We start from the raw sequence: 22903 nt of genomic DNA on the forward strand, positions 1-22903 counted from the left end.
GACCCCAAGCAGTGTTTAACATCATAAAATATATGGTTCACTTTTTTTGTTTTGCTTCAAGTTTCATGACTTTTCCTCATTTGAAGGGTACAATAGAGTAAACATGAAATTTGCACAAAAATATGTTTCCAATGTCCTGTAAAAAAAATAGTTACGTTGGTGGTATTGGGGTCAATTTGACGCCATTTTTATGAAACATGATGAAAATGAATATTTGACAAATTATGGATATTATTATTGTAATAGTATGAGAACATGTAGTTATTATCATTATTGCATATACAAGTACATATTACATATAAGTTATTTTGGCAGGTCTGAAAAAGTCCAAAAAGTCAGCCTTTGGGCTGTTGACACTGGATTGGCCATATTGCCAGTCAGGGTTCCAGGGTTCATAAAGGGGTGTGGGGGGGTGGGATTGTTTTGTAGGGCTTTTGATGGTGGTTATTACACTCTTGTTAAGTACCTACCACAAAGAAAATTGGGTAAAAAAAATAATTTTAATCATTTTTTGAGAGTTTTTTTAGCTGGGGTCAAATTGACCCCAAGGACAACGAACGTCGGTAAGATTTGAGGACAACATGAGGGTTAAATAGACACACATAGACAATCGCCCGTGACTGACATATCCCTCAGGAGATGACTGGAACTCGTTCAGTGGCATTACTATCAATCTCTCTTGCAAACAAGCAATGCACTAGGAACAATGCACTATGAACTAATGGAAATGAACTGTGAAGTAATCGGCATTGTGGATCCTCAGTGAATTCAAGGTATTCCATCTCGAACATACACACACACACACACACACACACACACACACACTCACACTCACACTCACACTCACACTCACACACACACACACACACACACACACACACACACACACACACACACACACTCCCATACAGACACACAGACATACACACACACACACACACACTGTGCAGGATCAAACCATTGTGCAAACGCCCTCAGCCTGGCCTTGTGTTTCCAGAAATTAAGGTGAACAAGGCTAGACTCACACTGACATCACGCTGTATGTTCTTGGAAAGTCATCTATTAAGTTAAGGGGAAGGGGGGGTATGGGGGTGGAGGTCTGAGAGTTGGGGGCGGGGGGGGGGGGATCTTGGATCTTGGAACCCTTTTGTCTCGGTCCAGTCTCTTATCGTTGCCAGACTCTTATCTGGCAGGTCAAAGATCCCTGCTCAGCTGCGCAGCGGACAGGAATACATCTGTAATGAACGCCAGATGAACTGAAACAAGCTGCATGGGGGCCCACATATTTCAGCTTTGGGGGTGCCGGGAGTGACGGCGTGGCCTACTTTAGGAGACGTGCCCCACTGACCGAGCCCCCCAGCATTTTAAATCTTCAATTCCCAAGTTGTAAAGATGTCCACCCCAAACGGACCCATACGTAGGCACAGCTTCCCACCCAGGTTAGTCCAGACCAGAGGACGGACATCCCGGGTTCAGAGAGCAAAAGTCCTGCCAAGTATTTGATCCAAACAGTAAACCAGCTCATTCTAATTAGCTGCCAGGTAGATCAGATAATTAGTGATATCACCTGTGTTAAGTGCACAGGTAGAAAGAATATATGGCTGGACTTTTAGTCTCTGGAACAGGGAATGTCCGCCTCTGGTCCTGACAATAAACATGGCCCAGAACCCCCACAGGGTGCAGTGAGTTTTAACCCCTCATGGCTTAAGTCATCCTCTTACAAGTAGCATCCAACCCTTGGCACCCCTGGTGAAAGTGAATAAAACTTAAATACTGAGTGGTTTACTGAACACAGGAGAAGACTGATTTATTTTACTGACAAAAGAGGGCTTTAAAATAATTAAATACCGGGATGTCAATAATTGTGTCATGTGTGTTTTGGTTCAAAAATAGTAATTTCTTAATAATGTTTTTTCTCTCAGAATTTTAAACGTTTCCAATGTGAAACTAAGATAAAATGACAAACCATGTGTTTTACTGCCTCTTTTTACACATACAGTATTTACCAGGGGTGCCAGTAAAAGTGAAGGCTGCTGTAACAAATTTGCCCTTCCAACTATTCGATGTGTACAGACTTGTTGCATGGTGTGCAGCCAATGATGGTAACTGGAAGTGACACAAGCATCTTGGCGCTCCTAGAAAGTGCTGCACATTCCCACACAAGTCCTTTTCCGAGACCAATTTCTTGCAGTCGTTCTGTACTTCCTCAGGTGCTGTTGGTGCAGGGGCACTCTTACCTGTCACTGGAGTGACATGTCCCTGGTAGCTCATCCAGACATTGGCCGGGTTTCCCAAAATCGTTAAGAAGCTCTTAAGTCCTGAGAACTTCTTAGGAGCGTTCTTAAAACATTCTTACAACGCTCCTAAGAAGTTCTTAACACTTAAGAGCTTCTTAACAATTTTGGGAAACCCGGCCATTGTTTGTATAGCAACTCTTGGTGAATGGTTTGTAACTAACAGATTCCTGCAAATCTGTCCTGGCTTTTGGATGAATGTCCACTTAATTTGTTTTGAATAGCCTGTCTCTTTGCTGGCAACTGAAGAATGCTCCACTATTATCATATAACACAAATAAGATACAAAATATGTATTATGTTATGTCATGTTCACCTGTGTCTAACTTTCATGAAACTCCCTGTTCAATACTTGCATGTGGTTTATACTCACAGATCACTTGCCTGAATTTGATTTGGCTTGAACTTTTTACCGGCACAAATTACTTCCACTTACAAACAGGAAATATATACATGCAGCATTGGTTGAGAACCTGCAGGAATTCACTTTCACTTTCCTTTTCAATGTTGAACCTGGTCTGAATAGGTTAATAGGTAAATACAATAGTTTTTTTTTATTTAATAGGTAAATAAAAGATGAATTATCATTTGGGAGTACACTGAGAAGAACACCTACATGTGTATGTGTTTGTGTGTATGTGTGAAATGTACCTGTGTCTGGGAAACTGTGAAAGTGAAAGTGCCCAAAGACAGACGGTGGTAAACAGATCACACTTCAACCACAAGATATCATAAGGTAATGATTTAATGAGTGAGATTACAGGGTTCTGACTGGTAATAACTGCATTTGTTTCACAAGAACTTTATGTAAGTTTTATGGCATGCGTCTCGCAAAGTCTCCTTAGGTATGCATTTTCCAGTCTCACATTTATTATAACTATATAATCTATTTATGCCTGCAATAAGCTGAATTTGCTTCACAACAACTTTATGCAACTTTTATGGCATGCAGTTACAAAGTCACAGTTACAAATTGTTCCAATACCTCATTTGAAAACCTTGTTGTCTTGCGCTAGAAACAGAACGTGACCACACAGGTCATAGAGTACAGCTTGTCTGTGCCCAGGTGGCAGTGCCACTGTGCTTGGGAGGTGTTTGTGCTGTCACAATTTGTCACACACCCACGTGGGTCTGGAGGCCACTCCCCAAGCCACGAGGGCATGTCGGAGCAGAGACCGGTGTGGAGCTGGCTCACCTCCTGCTGCCCAAGGCTGAAGCTCTCCTCTCCTCCCACGCCCCCTTCCCCACAGCGTGCTCAAAGGACCGGGGTGTTCAGATAGATGCCCACTAAACCCTCAAGCTTTCCTCTGCTAACAGGTGTCTCCCGAACGCACTCCACCGAAGAGAGCGACGTCTGCTGCTACAACTACCTGCAGCACTGTGAGTGTTTCAGCAGTCTGAGTTTGTTTGGGTTTTCTCTAACAGCAAGAAGATAAGTTAATGGGTTACTATCAAACTGTACTCTTTTTATGTGAAGAAGAAGATGTCTTATTCTCAACTGTGTTATCAGTGTGTGTGTGTGTGTGTGTGTGTGTGTGTGTGTGTGTGTGTGTGTGTGTGTGTGTGTGTGTGCGTGTGCGTGCGTGCGTGCGTGCGTGCGTGCGTGCGTGTGTGTGTGTGTGTGTGTGTGTGTGTGTGCGTGCGTGTGTGCGTGCGTGTATCACTACTCAGTGTCAGTATACAGGCCAGCCAGAAGTGTTACAGCGTTGTAAACAAAACCATTGTGGTCATATAAAGTTACATGTAATTCAGTTCAAACTGCTCTGCCAGCATGACATAGCAGTTATTCAAATGAACATGAGGTAGGAAACACAGAGGTATGAGATAGTAGAGGAATGATGAACATTCAGATTATAATCTCTCTCTTGTCCATTCATATCCAGTCAGACTGTTCATCACTAACATACACTGAATACTTACAGTATTCAGTACAGTACAATACAATACAGGAGTACAGTACAGTGTCATCAGAGTAGAACATTGCGTCCTCTAAATGTGCAGTGTTGTGTAGGGTTTTTTTTCCAAAATCAGCAGTACGTTTTGCTTTTCGTATAACCATTACTTTATTTGGTCTCAAAAGGACATTTGCATTATAGGCATCTGGCATTTATTGTTTTATATTTTTAAATAAAAACATACATTTTATTGTAGCATGTTTGGAGCAGTTGTAACTGAGGGGCAAGCACATGAGACAGCCACTCCAAGTGGAGTAAATGAGCACTTGTTTCCAATGCAATGGCCACCACCACAGGAAGAGATAGGTTCCATATGGCCAATTAGGTGATGCTAACATACAGACGACATAAGCTTTAGCCAGCTCCCTCCTAAGGCTGGTGGGGGACGGTGGGGTGGGGGGGGTGGGTAGGCTATGGCTGGAATAAAACAGGCGTGTGGCTAAGGGGGATGGCGGCAGCCGCAAACTACCCCCCCACCCCAACCCCCCCACTCACTCTTAGCCACATGCCTGTTTCATTCCCGCGGACCCAGTGCTTGAAGTGGGCCGGAACGCAGCGGAACGCAGCGGAACGCAGTTCCGGAACTTTTGTATTTTCGTATTTTGGGTTCCGACACTTTTTTCTGCGTTCCGGTACTTAGACTACTGAAACTGATCCGATGCAGCGACAGTGGCCCGAGATAATAGATAATATCACAAGACCGATGAAAGACTACATTACCCACGAGCCACGACAGTGCCCTATCTACCGGTACCGGGCCGCGAGAAGATTACCATTGGGCCGCCGGCCGACCCTCTCTGCCTTCTTCGAGAGACGCACCATGCGGCCGCGGCCGCACCCTTTCTTCTCGGTCATATTGCTGCGCAGTGTTTCGCTCAGAAATAACAGGCATATCATATGAAACTGCAGAACCTGACCTTTCCAATGGCGCTATCCACTCGTTTCTATGATGAACGGTTCGCGAGATAATTAGCGTTGAAAATTGCAGTTACATACAAATATGAATGTCACATTCAGTTCTGCGTCTTACCCATTCTTCTTTGTGAAATATCTCACGTTTTCGCACCTACCCTATGGCAAACTACATATCAAAATAAACAGAGATCCTACTGATCCATCAAATTTCTGTATTTTGTCATTTGTCATATAGCCATGGCAGATGCTTGATATGCCATTTCAGGACCCAAAATACCAATAGAAATAACACTTACAGTCACATACTCTCTTGTTCTGACTTTTGACCTTGAATCTCTGTTCTTGCATGGCCAGTTGTTAATACTGTTAATTAAAGTAGGCTAGAGCCTATTTCACAGTTTTCTTCGTCTGGGCCTTTAGCACAAAGGTTCAACACTAAAGCACTTTTCCTCTTTTGCACGCACGCTATTTGTTTATCCACCAAATAACGATGTCCACAGACAAGGTAGAGCATGTTACATGATTTTATGACAGTATGATGTATTGCGACATCAAAGCAAGTCAAATTTGTGGTTTCTGAGATCTCATTTCATCAAACCACAGGTACGCTACAGTTATAGTGCGGTTATAGTCGATAGAAGGCCGCAAAGTGAATGCAGAAGTGCTGTTCACCCTGTTATGAGTTGATGAACTGCTGAAATAATTTTGGAAACATTATATTAAGGTACAAAAAACTCTTTGATGTTGTTTTAAGGTTCTAGGGCCTTCAGCCCAGTCTATTGTTAGGCCTACAAGTAGGCTATCACACTGGTCTGGTTCATGTTGTTTTAATGGCTTTTCAGTATTCCATTTGTGAATTAGAAAAAAGTAGCCTAGGCCTATAGGTTATTGCTTGAAAGAATGATTAAATCAAAATAGTTTTTGAACCAACACATCCTAAAGACTTGATTTTTTTTTCACCGCACAAATGTCGGAAAATCAGAGTTCCTGCACTTATTTTTTCCCACTTCAAGCACTGCGCGGACCTCCTCGTGGCTGGGTCCACTGGGACCAGTAGTGACCACAGGCATTTGATACGGCCGGCCGAGTCATCTCCACAAGAAAAGGGCAGGCGAAAGCATTCTGCTGAAGCAGCTTCTTGGCTCTCACAACAGTTTGCGTGTGCCCGTTATGTCACTCCATTCCGCAGGGACTTTTTTCGAGGGATAAGCAGCGGAGTGATTATGTACTGTAGGTTTGGACCCTGATTAGTCATGGTGTTTAGGCTTTGGTTGGTTTTAGCTCAGCAAAAATGTCGTCTGATGGAGGTTTAACTGAAACGGCTTCTGTCGTGTTGGTCAAAGCACACTCTGGGTGCCTCCTCTGGTGCATGGTGTGGTGGATGAAGTTTCATCCACTCTGAAATGTAAGTCAGTCAACATTGGCACTTGCTTCTGTTTCAGGGACATACATGTGATGGTAAAGACCGTCCTGGTGGAAGTCCAAACATATGGCTTTTCCAAGACAAGGCTTTCCTCAACTCGGCCATTAGAAACAGACTTTACTCTGAGATCGGCCTGGCTGTCCACCAAAAAGGCTCGGAATAAAAACCAGTTAGCATCTCCACTTTTATCTCAGCCTTGTCCTTAATTGTCCAAAAGATAGGAAGCCAAGATGCTTATCTCAGGATATGGACCACTGAAAGATGCTCCTCATAATCCCTGCTTTGTTGTGTACCAAATTGTAATACTCTTCAAAAGCCGCGACTCAAAGTATTTCCACTCTTTGTTTCTCTTCTTTTCTTCTCTTCCCTTCTCTTCTATTTGTTCTGTTTGTCTTCCCTCACTCTCCCTTAAAGCCCTCTCTTGGCCCGTTTAGCTTGGCTCCTCTACCCTCTTCATCTCTTCCTGTCGCTCTAAGATTTCATTTGTGTGTTTGTCAGTGCAGAGGTTCACTGAGTTTACCTGGTATACATCCCCGTCCCCCCCACACACCATCTCCCACAATAGGCCTTATGGCCAAAAAGTGTAACAACACACTAACAGACAAGCCACATTTGCTTATTTGTTCACTTATGTCAAGCGTAGCACAACGGTTCAGAGTAAAGAATAATGACTCAAAGACAGTGTTTTTTTTTGGGGGGGGGGTTTAGGCCTCAGCCCCGAGACACTTGGGGGTTTCCCAAATTCCCCCGTGGCCTTAAGCTAAAGAGCACTTGACCAAGGCGCTTAACCTCAATTTGGCTCCTGGCATGAAAACCATATAACTAGGCCATTGGAAGGATGAGGGTGACAGGAGGGTAGAGGATGTTCAAAAGTAAACCACAATAAATGGATAAATTGATCAATGTAATGATGTCAACTAGACAGTAATGATATTATCCATTTATTGCAACCAGACGCCATCATTGTGTTTGTGTACTGGGCCGGAAAAAAAGTAGTTGCTCTTTTCCAGATGACTTCAAGTCGAAAAAGACTCCTTGTTTCTCTAGGGATAAAGAGATGTCTTGTAGCTACGGTATATTTGCCGGGCCTAGCGGAGGTCAGCGAGTGCTTTTCCCCCCAACTCTGGGCTTGTTCCCATGGATTTCCTCCCCGGCCTTTCCCTTTGTTTTTCTACTCTCATCTCACCCCACGTGAAAAACAAACGCCTGGCAGTCAAGCTGGGCCGAGGTATGAGAGAGCGTCGGTTTATTGGGGAGCTAATCCCCATTCTTGATCCCGCATTCCTGTGTGGGAGGAGGCAGGGCCCCGGCAGACGGCTAGGGTCCCGAGTACCGAGGGCGAAGGACCTCAGCCTCCTCCCGGCCCCTGCAGAAGGACAGACGACCTCGCCTCCCTCCAGACATCAGATCTGTTGCAGACCTCCACACAGCTGCAGCTGCGCCCGAGACCTGCTCTTGACCTGCCACAGAGCTCCTTCAGAACCTTCCAGCTGCCCAGGTCTTCCTTTTCCTAAGGTTGGTTGAGGAGTGGGGGGAGGGGGGGGGGGTTGTAGGCATTGGGCTAACAGGCAGTGAGGTGCCTGTTTTGATGAGTGCCTCACGTTGGTTAGACAAATGCTCATTCAGAGATGCGGACCATTTGACACGAATGTTCAGGGATTCCGAGTCCAAAGGTTTCTTTGGAGAAATGAGCTGTCAAACCACAAGATCTTGCGGCTTAGTCAGAATGCCCTTATATAAAACAACACATGCTTTTGTAATGCCCCATGGTTCTGGTTATGTAAACTGGTATGATGTTTTTTCCGTCATTTTTAAATCCAGTCGGTGACTGTTTACAATGTGGTAATTAAAAACAATAGGAAGACTTGAACTGGACCGTATTGTTCTTGATGCGGACACTTGCACTAGATGGCGAAAGACCGAGTCTGCTCATTTTGATTTATAGAAGGTGCGTGGAGGGGACCGTGCTCTGTCTTGACACGTTGTGGTCCACAACAAGTATAGTCCCGTGGTTCAGCCACTGTTTTTGTGGGCAGAGGGATCAGTGAACAGCAGGAATCCGGCTATTTGTTTGGACTGCATAAGTCCGTCTCCCAACGCCCGGATCATCGGAGCGTGCGGAGAGCTCGCTAGGTGGGCTTGGAGAAGCCTGGGGGCAGCCGAGGGGAGATGGTTTTGCTCCATCCAGTGTGTGTATCCTATGGTATTCCTCCTCGACATCCATCTCCTGTGTTGTTGACAGAGGATGTTTGCTCAACTCTGGTTTTGTCTTTGAAACAGGCCTGATGCCTTGTGTTCTCGTTTGTCTGTGAGAGAAGAGGGAGTTCATTTACTTGATGGCATGTCAACTGACTTCAAGTCATGGCTAAGTACCCCGCTGACAGGATGGGCAGTGTCAGTTTGTTCAGTGTCAATAGCAAAGTCGGACAAGCCCATGCGTCTCATGATGTAGCATTTAAAGGGGAATTTTTCACATAGATCTCCGTTTCTCAAGGTCACCTAGTACTGTAGGTACCAAAAAATGAAAACAATTGGTTTTGACCTAGTTCAAGTTGCTGCAGCCAAGCAGCTATACTCTAGGGCAGGATTTCTCATTGTTCTCAAGGACCCCCTTATAACCGCAACAGTTAACCATTCGTATTCTCTGAAGTTGTGGCCGGGTCCACTATCCCAAGTTAATGTGGGTAGTACCAAATAGACACAATTTGCTTGTTTTATGGGTGAAAAGGACATCATCTTTTTGGAATGTTAACTCTATCATTTCAAGCAAATTATTCCGCGGACCCCTTGGCTATGGGTCACGGACCCCACTTTGAGAACCACTGCTCTAGGGGCATGTTTGTGAGCCCCCATGTTCATGCCCCCAGAGTGCAGCACTGTAGTGTAACACTGACTAAGCTGCTGGCTGCAGCAACTCGAGTTTGTTTTGAAGGGTTTTTTTTTGTTCAGCACTGACAGTACTCAGTGACCTCGGGAAACGGAGCTCTATGTGAAAAATCACCGCAGTTCCCCTTTAAGAGCGGCCTGTATGAAAACAGGCAAATCGCCAGAGTTTATATTATCTCTTAGGCGTGTAAAAAAAGATCCAGTATTTTTAATCGGGTTGTATGTTTATTCCTTTTTAGAGACACATTGTTTGCACAAAACACATCACACTCACTCAGTCCTGTCATTGATCTGTGGAACAACAGTTGTGGTATAACCAGGTACAATCTTGCCATATCCAGAAGAGACTTCTCTGCTGCCACTGAGGGCCCCTCCTCCTACCAGGCAGACTGTCTTGGACACAAACATTAACCTCACTACTGTGGCGAGCCCAGGCAAAAAAACTATTGACTCCACGCTCTCTCTAGGTCGCTGGTCCTGAAATGCACTGGGCTTTGCTGACCAGTCACCCGTAGATGCCACAGGTCTGCCTCTGATTAGTGTGTAGCCTCATTACACCGGCTGGGCCTTCTGGGTCTTTGTGCTAACAGCTATTAGTGCCTACCAGGGAGTGTGTTATGGGGAAAGGGTGGTGGTGGTGGTTGTGGTGGTAGTGGTTGGGGATTGTCACCCCCGTCGGCTGTGCCAAAATCTTTAGCTTCAGACTGTCTGCTCCAATCTGACCTACTCCACGGTGTGGACTAGGTCTGTTTGTTTACTAGCCTACAGCTCCCGGGATTGGCTACGATAGCCTTCCATACTTCCAGAGACATTGCATTACTGTTGGGAAAAGACAGGGGGGGGGCAACACTTAGTTGATCATTACTCAAGGAGCCATGTACACAATACAGCTTCCCTGTGGTTCCTCATGGGAGCCCTTGACTGAGAGCAAACATGGGCGGGGGGGCAAAACTTTAACCTTGCTGCCTGCCGGGCGGTCAGAGAGGAGGCAGATCTGGGGGGGTTATGGAGGAGGAGAGGGAAGAGGAGAGGGAGGAGGGGGGGCAGACCACAGGAATGTGGGGAGTTTGTTTTAGGAGGCTCTCTGAGTGACTCTGCCACATCCGAGGCTGAGGAAAAACGTGCCAGGGGTCAGAGAGAGGAGAGAAAGAGAGAGGTAGAGAGAGAGAGAGGTAGAGAGAGAGAAGCGAAGAGAAAGGTGAGAAGCTAGAGTGTTGTATCAAGCTAATGGCTATTAGACCTGCGGCTTGGGGAGCAACTCATGCAGTCTCACCCACTGAGGGCAGTGGTTTTATGTAAGACCATGCGCTGTTTTGTTAATTTAACAACCAATACTTTAGAGATGAGAGACAAAGTTGAAGCAGCAAGGAGGATTTGGGTGTCTGGGAAAAAAAGTGAGGCAGGTTCTTGTGCTTCAGGAGCCAAAACATAAACTCTCATGCAAGAGAGTGTATGCCAAATTTGTTATTGACCAGTTTTAGGTTTCTGACAATTTTCTTGCTTTACTACACACCAAAGGATTGGTGTGTGGGCTGTTCATTTGCTGCCTGACCATAAAAAACTCTAAATGAATAGCCACTAGAGGTTAATCAAATATCATGTGTGGCCTTTATGAAGACCCTTTACTAGGCCCAACAGACTCTGATGAATGTTGCTGGCAGGTGAACATAAACCATTGTTGTCAGCCATTACTAGGAAACCATAAAATATAAGTCCATAATGTTCAAAACATCAGTGTTACGCAAAACAGACTGTCCAAAACAATGGGGCATGACAAGGGGGGGAATACACTCACGCATGCACGCACACACACACACCCACATCCACACACACACACGCACACGCACACACACACACACACACACACACACACCCACACCCACACACACACACACACACGCACACACACACAACGCAACGCAAAATGTAGTGTACTCACGTAGTAGGCCAAAAACATAAAGCCTGCATTGCTAGCAATTAACTGATAAAATGCACACACAAGAGCAAGAGAGATGAAGAAAATGTCTCTACATGACTATCTAGACAAGGACAGACATTAGCAGAGGACAAGGAGACAAACACAGACACAGGGGGTCCGTGAGAACATATAGAAGTGAATTGTATTGTATTTAGCGACAGGTCCTCATTCGGTCACTGTTATGCAGAGCTTGTGGTTATACAGAGACCAACACACAATGATACGTGGGCGAGACTATTGCCCGTTCACTTCTCATTTCTCAGTTCGCTGTTCGCTGACCCTCCTGATACACTTTTCACCTATTAGAATGATAATTTTTTCTTTAAAAAAAAAACTCTTCTTTGGCAAAACAGAACACGAACAGTTATGCCTGTTAGACTACTTTGAATTTGAGTTTGAGAGCCACACAGAGCTACAGCACTACTGACACCTTGGTTGTATCGGAGGAGGTGGGGTGGGGGGGTAGGAAGGGGGGGTCTCACCTTGACGTCTGAGTGCCAGACAGCCATTAAAAGCGCTGGTAAAAATATGCTGAAAGGAAGCAGAGCCTGCACTGCCTCAAACTCCGCTGGCAAACTTTTACAGCTCCTTCTCCGGCTTCTGCTGCAGTACAATGGCCACTCAAGAACATGTGTCTGTGTGTGTGTGTGTGTGTGTGTGTGTGTGTGTGTGTGTGTGTGTGTGTGTGTGTGCGCACGCGAGCGTGTGTGTGTGAAAGATAGAGAAAGAGAGACACTAAACAGAGAGGGGGTAATCTCAGCTAAAAAAAAAAAAGCCTCAGCGTTGCATGCATTATGAAGACCTATAGGGCTCAGTTATACTTGCCGTTAGACCAAGCGTGCAACCTGCACCGTCTTGTCAACATACTTGCTGCATGAACTGCAGCCAAAACACGTGATACGGCATCTCTGTACATCTCGTGTACGCGACATACATTACTTTGCATCAACACGCACCAAACAAACGCAGAATACTCATGGCAGCCATGTTGCGTATGCGTATGTTAGCAGCAAGTATAATGGGGCCTTTACAATAAAAAACAGAGAGAGAGGGAGAGAGATATGTGGCTGAGATAACAGTCCTTGTCTCAACCATTGTTCCCATTTAGGCTTCATGCGGGACAATCCTACTCACCTTATCAGACTTTGGGGGCCCTAATTTATGAATGGGGACCATGAATGAATGTAGACACTGTGGGAGTGGAAGGGCTCCATGCAGACTAAATATCTGGTTTTATTATCCCAGAATGCCACCATAAAAAAATAACGTCCAGCGCGAACCAACCCAAATAGTGCTGCTTGTTAACTCGCGAGACGTGAATGACGGCGAGCTAACAACCACTGACGCCAAAGCGCACTCATGCAACGACCGGATCGGCGACAACTCCGAAACCCAGCACAATTAGTCCCATCTACGGACAATACGAGCCATGCTGGAAACAGACGTTCCTTTCATTCATGCCCGAGACCTCGGATGTACTTTTAGTGGCCTCCCGAACGGCACCAACGCACACACGCGAACACGCAGGGCCACAAGTAGACAAAACATGCATCTGTGCAAGGCCAGGAGTCAGTGACTTTGGGCTAAATTGTAAACAGCTGTTGGCCTTCAACAGCAGAACAATTTGTTCAACTTATCCATGTAATGATTTAAGCTGGCTGTTAAAAAGTCAAACAGTGGGACTACCTGGCAAAATTGCAGAGGAAGCTGCTTTCAAACACTGACGTAGGCTACAAAAAGAAGACAAAGTCCTGTCAGAAAAGACTCCATAATTTTGACTTAATTGCTGATTTTCCTGTATTTCTAAGTCCTTGTTGGCTTCATTCCAAGCAACAGTGTTATCACAGACATCCTAGTCTGTACATCATGTCATTATTTTCTATGACATCTGCAATGCTGAACTTCCTATGTGTTTTGGAAATCCCGATGAGAAGACTGAATGGAGTTTCGGTGAAACCAACAAACCAGTTGAAGGAATCCAGCATTCAGTACTACTGCAAATAATGTAGAGCTGTAAAATGACCGCAATCGCAATCCTAATTGTAATACTAGAAAAGCACTCAGAGAGCGCAGACCTCCGCCAAGCGAAAACATAACCGCCTCCTGGATCCAGCAGGTGATACGATCACTCCCAAAATGTAATTATTTCTTCCTTGGGTCATTTCAGACCTTCCCTGACAGACAGACAGACAGACAGACAGACAGACAGACAAACCCCGATGAAAACATAACCTCCTTGGTCGAGGTAATAAACCAATGCAATTACTTGATCACAAAGGCAACAAATAAACGTGCACAGTTCACAGAAATTCTTATTGGTGAGCTTCACAGTCAGTTGGGGGTGTTCTTCAGCAATCAGGGGTGGCGCAAATTAAAGTTATTAAATAATGAACTGAAGCAATTCATTGACATTCAAAAATCCCATCGCAGTATCTGATAAAATGCACTTTGGTGCACGAACTATGGCCAGGTTTTGAGTTACAGTGTGGTTGGTCCAGCAGGTGAGAAGGGTTCTGATCAGCACAGTCTTTAATGCAGACAAGGGAGGAGGAGTGGGGATGGCCTCAAAATATGCAAATGAAGGCATTGGCAGCTTGGATTCATCTTTACTGTGGAATAGGAGAATGTTGCCACTCCAGTTCTGCGGATAAGTCATTCGCTCAACGTGATCTAACATAGGAAGCCTCACAGGTGTGTTACCTGCAGTAGCCTATACTAGGCCCACTGGAGCACATCAGCAGAGAGCAGCACGGTGAACTGGAGGTGAGAGCAAGAGTTCAGTATTGCTTCTATAAAATGTAATGTCTAACAGATATCTTACAACTGGCTTATTTGTGAAATAAGTGAATGAAGTTTTGAACTTGTAAACAAATTTTGGTTTTATTGTGACACAAAAAATATCACTTATCTACGTAATCCATTAAAGGGACATATTATGAAATGTGACTTTGTTAGTGCTTTTACGTGTATATTTGGGTATATGGGGTGGCTACCATGATATACCACCAGACTGCCATTTGTTTTTGACTATGGGGCTTGATTGTGCAAGATGATCCTGTTTGTTAAGGAACAGGCAAGGAGTCTTCAGACAAGGTGTCGTATTTTTACAGAAGCACATGACGCAGATGATTTATTAAGACATCAACAAACTATTTCAAATTGTAAAAAAGGGGCGTAACATGTTCTTTTTGAACGCACTGCATTTAAGTTGAGGATGACTGAAATAGCTGGTTACAATGATAGTGTTTGGATGCTCTGAACTGTGCAAGTCACTTTGAAAGAATTTATACAAATTACATTACACAAATGAGTTGTGAATTACTACAGTTAAATCACATTATTTCATGGTTGTAGGATCTTTCTCGCCATAAATGAACACAGTGTTTGAATAAACAACAGTGTTTGTTGAAATCAGTTGTTCTTATAAAAACTAAATTAACACCACAAAAAGCGTTTTAAGCACCGTTAAGGGGGATGTTATGGGGGTTATCTATAATGTTCTGGACTGATTTTCATGAAACATGGTAGAAGGGTCTGGTGTGGACCAAGGAATAATCTCCTCAGTTTTGGCAGAGGTCTGTGCACTTCTGATCCCCCTATTCGTCACCCTGTTTTAATGTTTGTTTTTCAAATTGCTATATGCTGCTTTGAGATAAGCCTTTGACCCCAGGTCAGAGTCGAACTGACGGGAATCCAAACGGTAGAATAGTTCTTTAACAAGCCTGACATTTATCAGTACAGCCTGAGGTGGTGCAACGCCTTTTACGAGAAGGACAAGTTCTGTCCAATCAACAACAATGAGGTAAAATCCAACCTTGAAGGGAAGCAAATTAATTCTGAGAAAAAAATAATTAAATGTTTCACAAAACATGTGCAACAGTTGTTTGTAACGTGTAATGAGGATCTTTGCATTCTTACAATAAATTTGCCAAAAACCTAATTTTTGCCAAAGGTTGTTGCCAAAAACCTAATTTTCTCTCCATATAGCCATAGGACACAAGTAGAACAACAGGGTAACACTTCACTTGAAGGTATGAAGGTCACATGACACTGTCATGACACACAAAACCTAACCCTAACTTGTCATGACAGTTATGTCAAAAATGTTTATGACTTGTTTATAATATTCATGACAGTGCCATGTCACTCTTATGGAGATACCTTCAAGTAAAGTGTTACCAACAACAGTAGTCCCAACAGTATTTTGTCACTCCAGTCTTCTATTATGTTTACATTTACATTACATTTTTGGACCAAAGCAGCCAAACGGCCACCTCTCAAACAAAGCACATCCCTCACCACACAGGTGCCAGGGGTAACTAATTAACATAGTCAATTTCTCCAAAAATAGAAAATGGTTTGATGCTCACTTCTGAAATCTCTGTAAATGTGTGTTGTGAATATGACACGTTCATGTTTAGTCTTGATTAATAATTGTAATGTGGGCAGCAATCTGATCATGGTATCATCTAATGTATCATGCATAGGTGAAGGACTACACTGTAGTCTGTATGTGAATCTCACACCTATTTTTTTACACCAACTAACCAATGATCTGCAAGCCAGTTGGCATGGTCATGCATTATTCAAATGTAAGATAAGGTCTCTTGATTTCTTCTGGTCTACTGCTGGCCAGAGGTTGTTGAATTTAGGTTTAAAGAGGAACTATGCAGGATTGGCGATTTCATCTCTGGTTTCGGTTTCGTTTTTCGTTTTCGCTCGTTTTATACTTGCATTTTCTCTGCAGAGCTTCCCCGACAGCTTTAGCGTGTATATTTATACATGTATAGGCTATATTTAAATATATAAATTGCAAGTGTGGTTCTTCGTCTCAGATTTCCAGATGTAAACAAGGAGTGATCGTCTCCTGCAGAAAGTTGCATAGGGTCTCTTTAAGTTTGTTATTTGGTTAAGCTGACTTTGTTCTTTTGTTACTTCATTACAGTACATCTACCTATCTGAGTTTTTGTTTACATTCAGTGTTGAGTGATATTGGTCAGATCTACCTTGATGGTTTACTGGTAAATAAATTGCTAATACACCCACCATTTATATACTTCTTCTAGTATGCCATGCCATGCCATGCCACTACTCTGCCATAATTGATAAACTACTTTGTTAATTATTCGAGGTAAAGTTCTCGTAATATCCACCACTACTTCACCAGTCTGCCCGTACACGTTCAAACCTTTGATGGCAAACACAATTCTCTGAGCAGACATTGTGCCATCCCTCACACTGTCATGCCAAACTTGTTGCCATTAATTGACTAAACTGACATATGATCTGCCACTTAGTATGTGTGGGAACTCGGAATTTGAAACGTGCCTCACAGGCAAAAAAGCTCACTGATTACGATGAACGACGGCAGTTGGTACATTCCGTACACATCTGTATTGAACCTAATGTCCTGTACCTAAATGGTTTGGTACGAATAGGTGTACCTTTACACCCTTACATCGAATCGTAGAACCAAGTCTAGGCAAGACAAAGGCCTAGGATTTATTTCATAAGCATTGGTTTGGAAACAATTCATAGACACGGTTTAAACGAAATCTGAAATGGTGCATTCTGCAAAAGCGTCACTTTTGTTTTAGATATTGAAAATAATAATTTAAACTGGAACAGAAAAATCTCTGCCTAAAAAAGCATGGATGCACACATATAGGTACACTTGTCTTCAATTAGAATGCATTAAGTTAAGACAGTACAGTAAGAAACAGAGGCATGCTCCAGAATAGAGTGGAATTTCTTTACTGGAAGAGCTAGTTCACCTGTGCATTCATTACAGCATTACTTGGAAACAGCCTAGGTGTTTTAGTCTTGTAATCATTATGTTAAGCCCATCCACCGACTACACGATGTGATTGGCCTTATAGAGAGTTATCCAATGGAGAGTTGCTAGACAACCCTGACCCAAGGTGTCATTTTGCTACAGGGCCTATAATTTTACTACAGGGAACAATGTATATGCAGTATCATGCCATGGTACTCACAAAAGTAATTTGATGCAAGCGTACAGCTGCCACAATGTTGTGACCTGGTCACTTGATAACGTAGCCCGTTGGTACTGAGAATAATATTTACAAATAATATTGTGATTACTCTTACTATGTGTTGTGTGTGCGACTGAGACTATCTTGTGTGGCCCTTCATCACTGTATGTGTGTAAGCTATGATTGCTACTCTAATTTATGGCCGTACTGATTTGAATATGTCGTTGTAATAGGCCTACAATTGCCTTGGTAGACCTAGGTCAGTTAATATTTACATTTCTGCAGACAAGTGAGAACAGGAGAGGGGGAGGAGGAGAGGAGCAAGGAGAGGCTGTATAAGGTACTTAAGCTAGGCTACTCTTTGTCTTTGGTAAAGGTGCACATATACTGTATATACTGTAACTCTACAATGAAAGAGCTATGAAGTTATTACCTCCACCAAGGGGGTTATGTTTTCATCAGGGTTTGTTTGTTTGTTTGTCTGTTTGTTAGCAAGATAACTCAAAAAGTTAAGGATGGATTTCGATGAAATTTTCAGGAAAGGTCTGAAATTACCCAAGGAAGAAACAATTCCATGTTGGGAGTGAACCATTCACCTTCTGGAACCAGGAGGTGGTTATGTTTTAGCTTGGAAGGCATTAAGCAGGAAAAAATAAGCGTCCTTTACTCCTTTATATTCTGTAGCTGGGTCTCAGTTGCAGTGTGGTTTGGGCCTGAGACATGGCTCACATAGGAATAGGCCTATGAGCAGAAATTGTGAGGTGTCCTCATTTTGGTCAATTTGTCCTCACTTTAGGACACAACCTGTCCTCCTTTTCAGAGTACGGTTGGAGGTCACCCTGTTTTTGTTACTTTACAACTACACTATACATTGAGGCTCCACTTCCCCTTTTAAACACAAATTGCGACTATCGACTGATCTTTTTAAAGCATTTCTGCACAGAACTATTTGCGTTAAGCAGAAAAAAAAATAGGTGCCCCTTCTATTCTCGAGCTGGGTCGTGGTTGCAGTGTGGTTCAAGCCTGAGAGACCTGAACTATCTGATATTATTAATAATAATTATTACTTAAATACTTACTTAAATTACTAAAATGTTGTTGCCTTTCATTAGGATACCAGATAGTTAGGCCTATCAAACAATAACACAATAACTTCCCAATAGGGTAAATATTAGAACACATTTTTACACTGTGTTTGTTAAAAATGAATATCCACTGATTTATAGTTTTTCAGAGTTTGAAATCCTCAAATATCAGAGTCAGTTTCTGTCACATGTCAGTCATGCTCTACCTTCTACACTGTATTCAGACTTCAAGGTAATAACAACTGCGTAGATGGTGAAAAGGAGTAGGCCTACCTTTTCCACACATAGTGTTAATACTAATTGATGGACTATATGCAGAATCGGCACTGGCATCAACATTGATAAAATCCCATTAATTTCCATCCGTGTGTGTGTGTGTGTGTGTGTGTGTGTGTGTGTGTGTGTGTGTGCGCACGTGCGTGTGTGCGTGTGTGTGTGTGTGTCTCTGTGTGAATACAGGCCATTCAATAAGCAATTTCAACATCAAAAAGGATTACTATGAATAAATGATAGGTGTAATATTTTTTAAAAGTTTTAATGATTTACTTAGTGAAGTAATTATTATTAACAATAATATTAATACTGATAATGATAATGATAAGAATAGGCTAATAATGATACATGGATTTTTATGACGTTTCTATAGGCTACACTCGCATAGAAGAGAAAACACAGACAGAGGACAAAGCAGAGGACAAAGCTAGAGAGCAGGTCAATGCAAAAGAAGAAGAAAAAGAGGAAGAAAAGGAAAACCTCTTCTTAACATACAACAAACAGTCTCACTAGTTCTTTAAGGGAAAGGTGAGGGGATGCGAACATTCTTTACAGGGATGGAGAGGTCTCTGTTGTGAAACTCAACGCATGCGCGATGTTTGGTTCAGTCATAAACGTGTTCACACCAGAAACGACCCACGAAGGGAGAGAATTGTACAATTTCAAGAAAATTTCATTCATGAAACTATAATATTCACCACGGCGAGTACTATGCATTGTATGTTGGCGTGGGCAGAGACTATAACAATGTGAACACGGATACCACGAGGCACCGGCAGAAACATTTGTAGGTAATTATCAGTGTGAACAGTTCAGTTCGTGTTCCTTCTGATGTGTTTAATGTATATTTTCAGGTGTCGAACATCTAATTTCTAATCGCAAGCTATAAATCACTTCTCAGTCTTTATATGGGATTTAATTTAGACACAGTTGACGGACTGAATAAGAACAACCTGCTGGATGAAAGGCATTCTCCTCTTCACCAAATCTAGCGCGGTGCCCTTCGTGTTGTAACCAACTGTAATCGTTACACAAGTCTTCCAGTTATCCATCCCCTTACGCGCACCAGGGGTGTCCATTTACACATACGTAAAAGGCGAGCTGCATAGGAACTCTGGCTACTGCCTAATTCCCGGGCGCATGTTTAATTGGTGTCTTTCCCCGCGTATTCCGGTATATTTTAAGTTATAGAATATTGTCAAAATACATCCGTGAGAAGACATGCTCTCGTTTACGTCACGACCGCGCTCACATCACGTGTGAAAAGTGTATCACATGACAAGACTAGTGCAACTGGGGAACAACTGGACGCAGTTGTGACTGACCGGCGGCATGGGGGGAAAGATCACGTAACCCGGTGTTTTGGTGTGGTTGTAAGAAAACGCGTTTGGGCTATAATAACTCATTTTTGTCGCCATATGTATTCTAGACGCGTCATGGTTGTGTCCTGGAGTGATTCGCTTGTCTCTTTCGCTAATCTCTCCACCCTCTGGCTGTCACACACAAAAAACCACCGTTGCCTGGTGAGCTCAGATAACACAGGCACACGCCCGACTCCTGTGTTAAGAGCAACTAACGGGACCTGCCACTCTTAAGTAACGCACCTGCTATAATCCGATGTAGGCAATGTAGATGCCTTGTCTTGTTCGGTGTATGGGCAAGCGAATGAACATCTGAAAGCACACTGTCCCCTCTCATCTCTTCTAGGGGTGTGTGTCAGAGAGAGAGAGAGAGAGCGAGAGCGTGGGAAAGAGCGTGTGCTTGTGTAGGTTATTGATATGGCTGTGGATCAAGGTGTTGTACTCAAGAAAGATGGCATGCCGGAAAAGCCTTTGGATGAGCGAAAAAGCTTGGACAAGACGTCCCTGCTGGAGCGGGGCCAGTGGGGCAGTAAGGCCGAGTTTCTGCTGGCCGTAGCAGGGCAGATCATTGGCCTGGGCAACGTTTGGCGCTTCCCTTATCTCTGCTACAAGAATGGAGGGGGTGAGTGCGTTTTCATAGTAAATTACCATTATCTGTTTAACACAATAATCATCACAGCTCATTGCCGTATTGTTTTACTGTGTTTCAGTTTGTTATTCTTATAGGTACCAAACTTGTTAGGCTAAGTAGTGTGTGTGTGTGTGTGTGTGTGTGTGTGTGTGTGTGTGTGTGTGTGTGTGTGTGTGTGTGTGTGTGTGTGTGTGTGTTTTGTGAACAGGAGTGTTTTTTGTGCCGTACCTGTTGTTCCTGGTACTGTGTGGGGTTCCATTGTTCCTGCTAGAGACATCACTGGGTCAGTTCACCTGTCTGGGCGGAGTCAGTGCTTGGAGGAGCATATGCCCTCTCTTTGGAGGTAACCCCCCCAACCACACACACACACACACACACACACACACACACACACACACACACACACACACACACACACACACACACACACACACACACACACACACACACACACACACACACACACACACACACACACACACACACGTGCACACTTCCTTTGTTAGAGACATTTCACAATGTGGGAATTGTTCCAAACAGTGTTCTATTGCACAAAGAACACAGCCCATCATTCATCATTTTGTGATGAGCTGCTCTTTGTGCACAGATATACAAAAATATATCCAAAATGTGAACAAAGCAGTGCCTGCTCACCATTTTGCACACTAGACTACTCTTGCTCACCATACACAATTTCGGACTATGTTTGATAATGAGTTGCAAATGACACTGGCGTGGTGATCCACTCCGGGCCTTTTGATTTGAATGAGATGGAGAAGAAAATATGAGGAGAAATTGATTGATGAGATCCAGTCATCCGAGTGCAAAACACACTAACTACCCGGATTGTGCTCCTTCAGGGAATGTCTGATTATTACACTGCGCCTCTTGGCAACTGGTAGGCAAGCCAAACAGCCAACCCGAGCAACTCTTTTGCCAATGGCTCCAGCGCCGCAAACAAGATGACGGTGGGTTGTCTTTACTGACGGTATTGTGCACAGAGGACCACAGACACTCATCGACAGGCCTGTCATTAACAAACATCTGACTGTTGGCTTGGAATGTACTAGATACTCGATTCATCACCCTAGTGATTTCGTTTAGAGACATTTGTGACCCTCCGTGGCGAAACCAGTCTCACTGTTAAAAATGTCAAAATTATAGTTATTACATTTTCACGAAAGGGCATAATCAACCTTCAAAACGATACCTATATCTAATGAATTGAACGTCATATTACTGAAATATAAACATTCAAAGGAGTTGAGTTCATCCTGTCATGCCAAGAGAGAAACGGAGAAATCTGCCTCTGAAGTTGACTGTCGACTCAACACTCACGAACGCCTTGTAAGGTGGTAGGCTACGTTGTATTAACAACGACACAGCACGCGGATAGCTTGGTGGTCGTCAATGAGTGCATTTACTGTAAATATTAGAGTAGAATGGTAAAAACGAGATGCCTCTAACATTCTGCTGGAGTTCAATTTCTCACCTCAAGAAACTCACGTTTTTAGACTAGAAAAGGTACGTTTTTCAGCTAAATGTATTCACGACCGTACAGTGTAGACCTCCCACTGTTTCAAAACACTCACACAAAAAAGTTTAGCAAACGATTTTAGCAAAAGTAACTAAAAAGGTATTTTTTCTCGGAAACGCCTGTTGCGACAAGCGACTGGTTTCGCCGTGGAGAGTCACATCTGGCCAAGTTCTTAAAGGTGCTTTAAGCGATGTTAAGTGGCTTATAAGATAAAACATTTTTTGTCACATACTGCAAACATCACCTCCCCATCCACTAGCTGCCTGTGTCCTGAATACTATGTAAAAAAACTGTATAAAAAAACGTTGAATCGCACCGGATAGTTCTGCATTAAAATGTATAGTTTCTAAATAGTTTCATAGCTTATTCATCTAGATACATATGAAATCGCCTTATAAGGGAGAGATGCACTTCCCTAATAGATAGACACATCTACTCCAAATGACCATAACTGATCTTACTATGGGACCACCAAGGCCTCCTATCCAAGTACTATCCAAGTCCATACCTGCTTAGTTAGCTTAAGTCATTTAGCAGACAGGGTCTCCATTGGTCTGGCTGCTGGCAGT

At 43.4% G+C, this 22903-nt stretch overlaps 1 protein-coding gene across 6 annotated transcripts in view; it reads left to right on the forward strand.

Moving 5' to 3' along the window:
- Window positions 1-3467: 3467 nt before the first annotated feature.
- The window catches only part of LOC134062175 (sodium- and chloride-dependent GABA transporter 2-like), a 35331-nt gene continuing 15895 nt past the window's right edge, over window positions 3468-22903 (forward strand). The window contains exons 1-4 of one of the 6 annotated variants that reach the window (XM_062518097.1): window positions 3468-3674; window positions 19179-19333; window positions 20513-20788; window positions 21006-21140. In XM_062518097.1, the coding sequence (XP_062374081.1) occupies window positions 20584-20788; window positions 21006-21140 (340 nt within the window). In that variant the 5' untranslated portion in view covers window positions 3468-3674; window positions 19179-19333; window positions 20513-20583. Of the gene's footprint in view, window positions 3675-8032; window positions 8103-19178; window positions 19334-19389; window positions 19597-20098; window positions 20401-20512; window positions 20789-21005; window positions 21141-21657; window positions 21766-22903 lie in introns of those variants that run through there. The other 5 variants (XM_062518101.1, XM_062518096.1, XM_062518100.1 and 2 more) reach the window with 5 other exon arrangements.

Source organism: Sardina pilchardus, chromosome 17 (genome assembly GCF_963854185.1).
Source record: "Sardina pilchardus chromosome 17, fSarPil1.1, whole genome shotgun sequence".
NCBI classification, from domain to species: Eukaryota; Metazoa; Chordata; class Actinopteri; order Clupeiformes; family Clupeidae; genus Sardina; species Sardina pilchardus.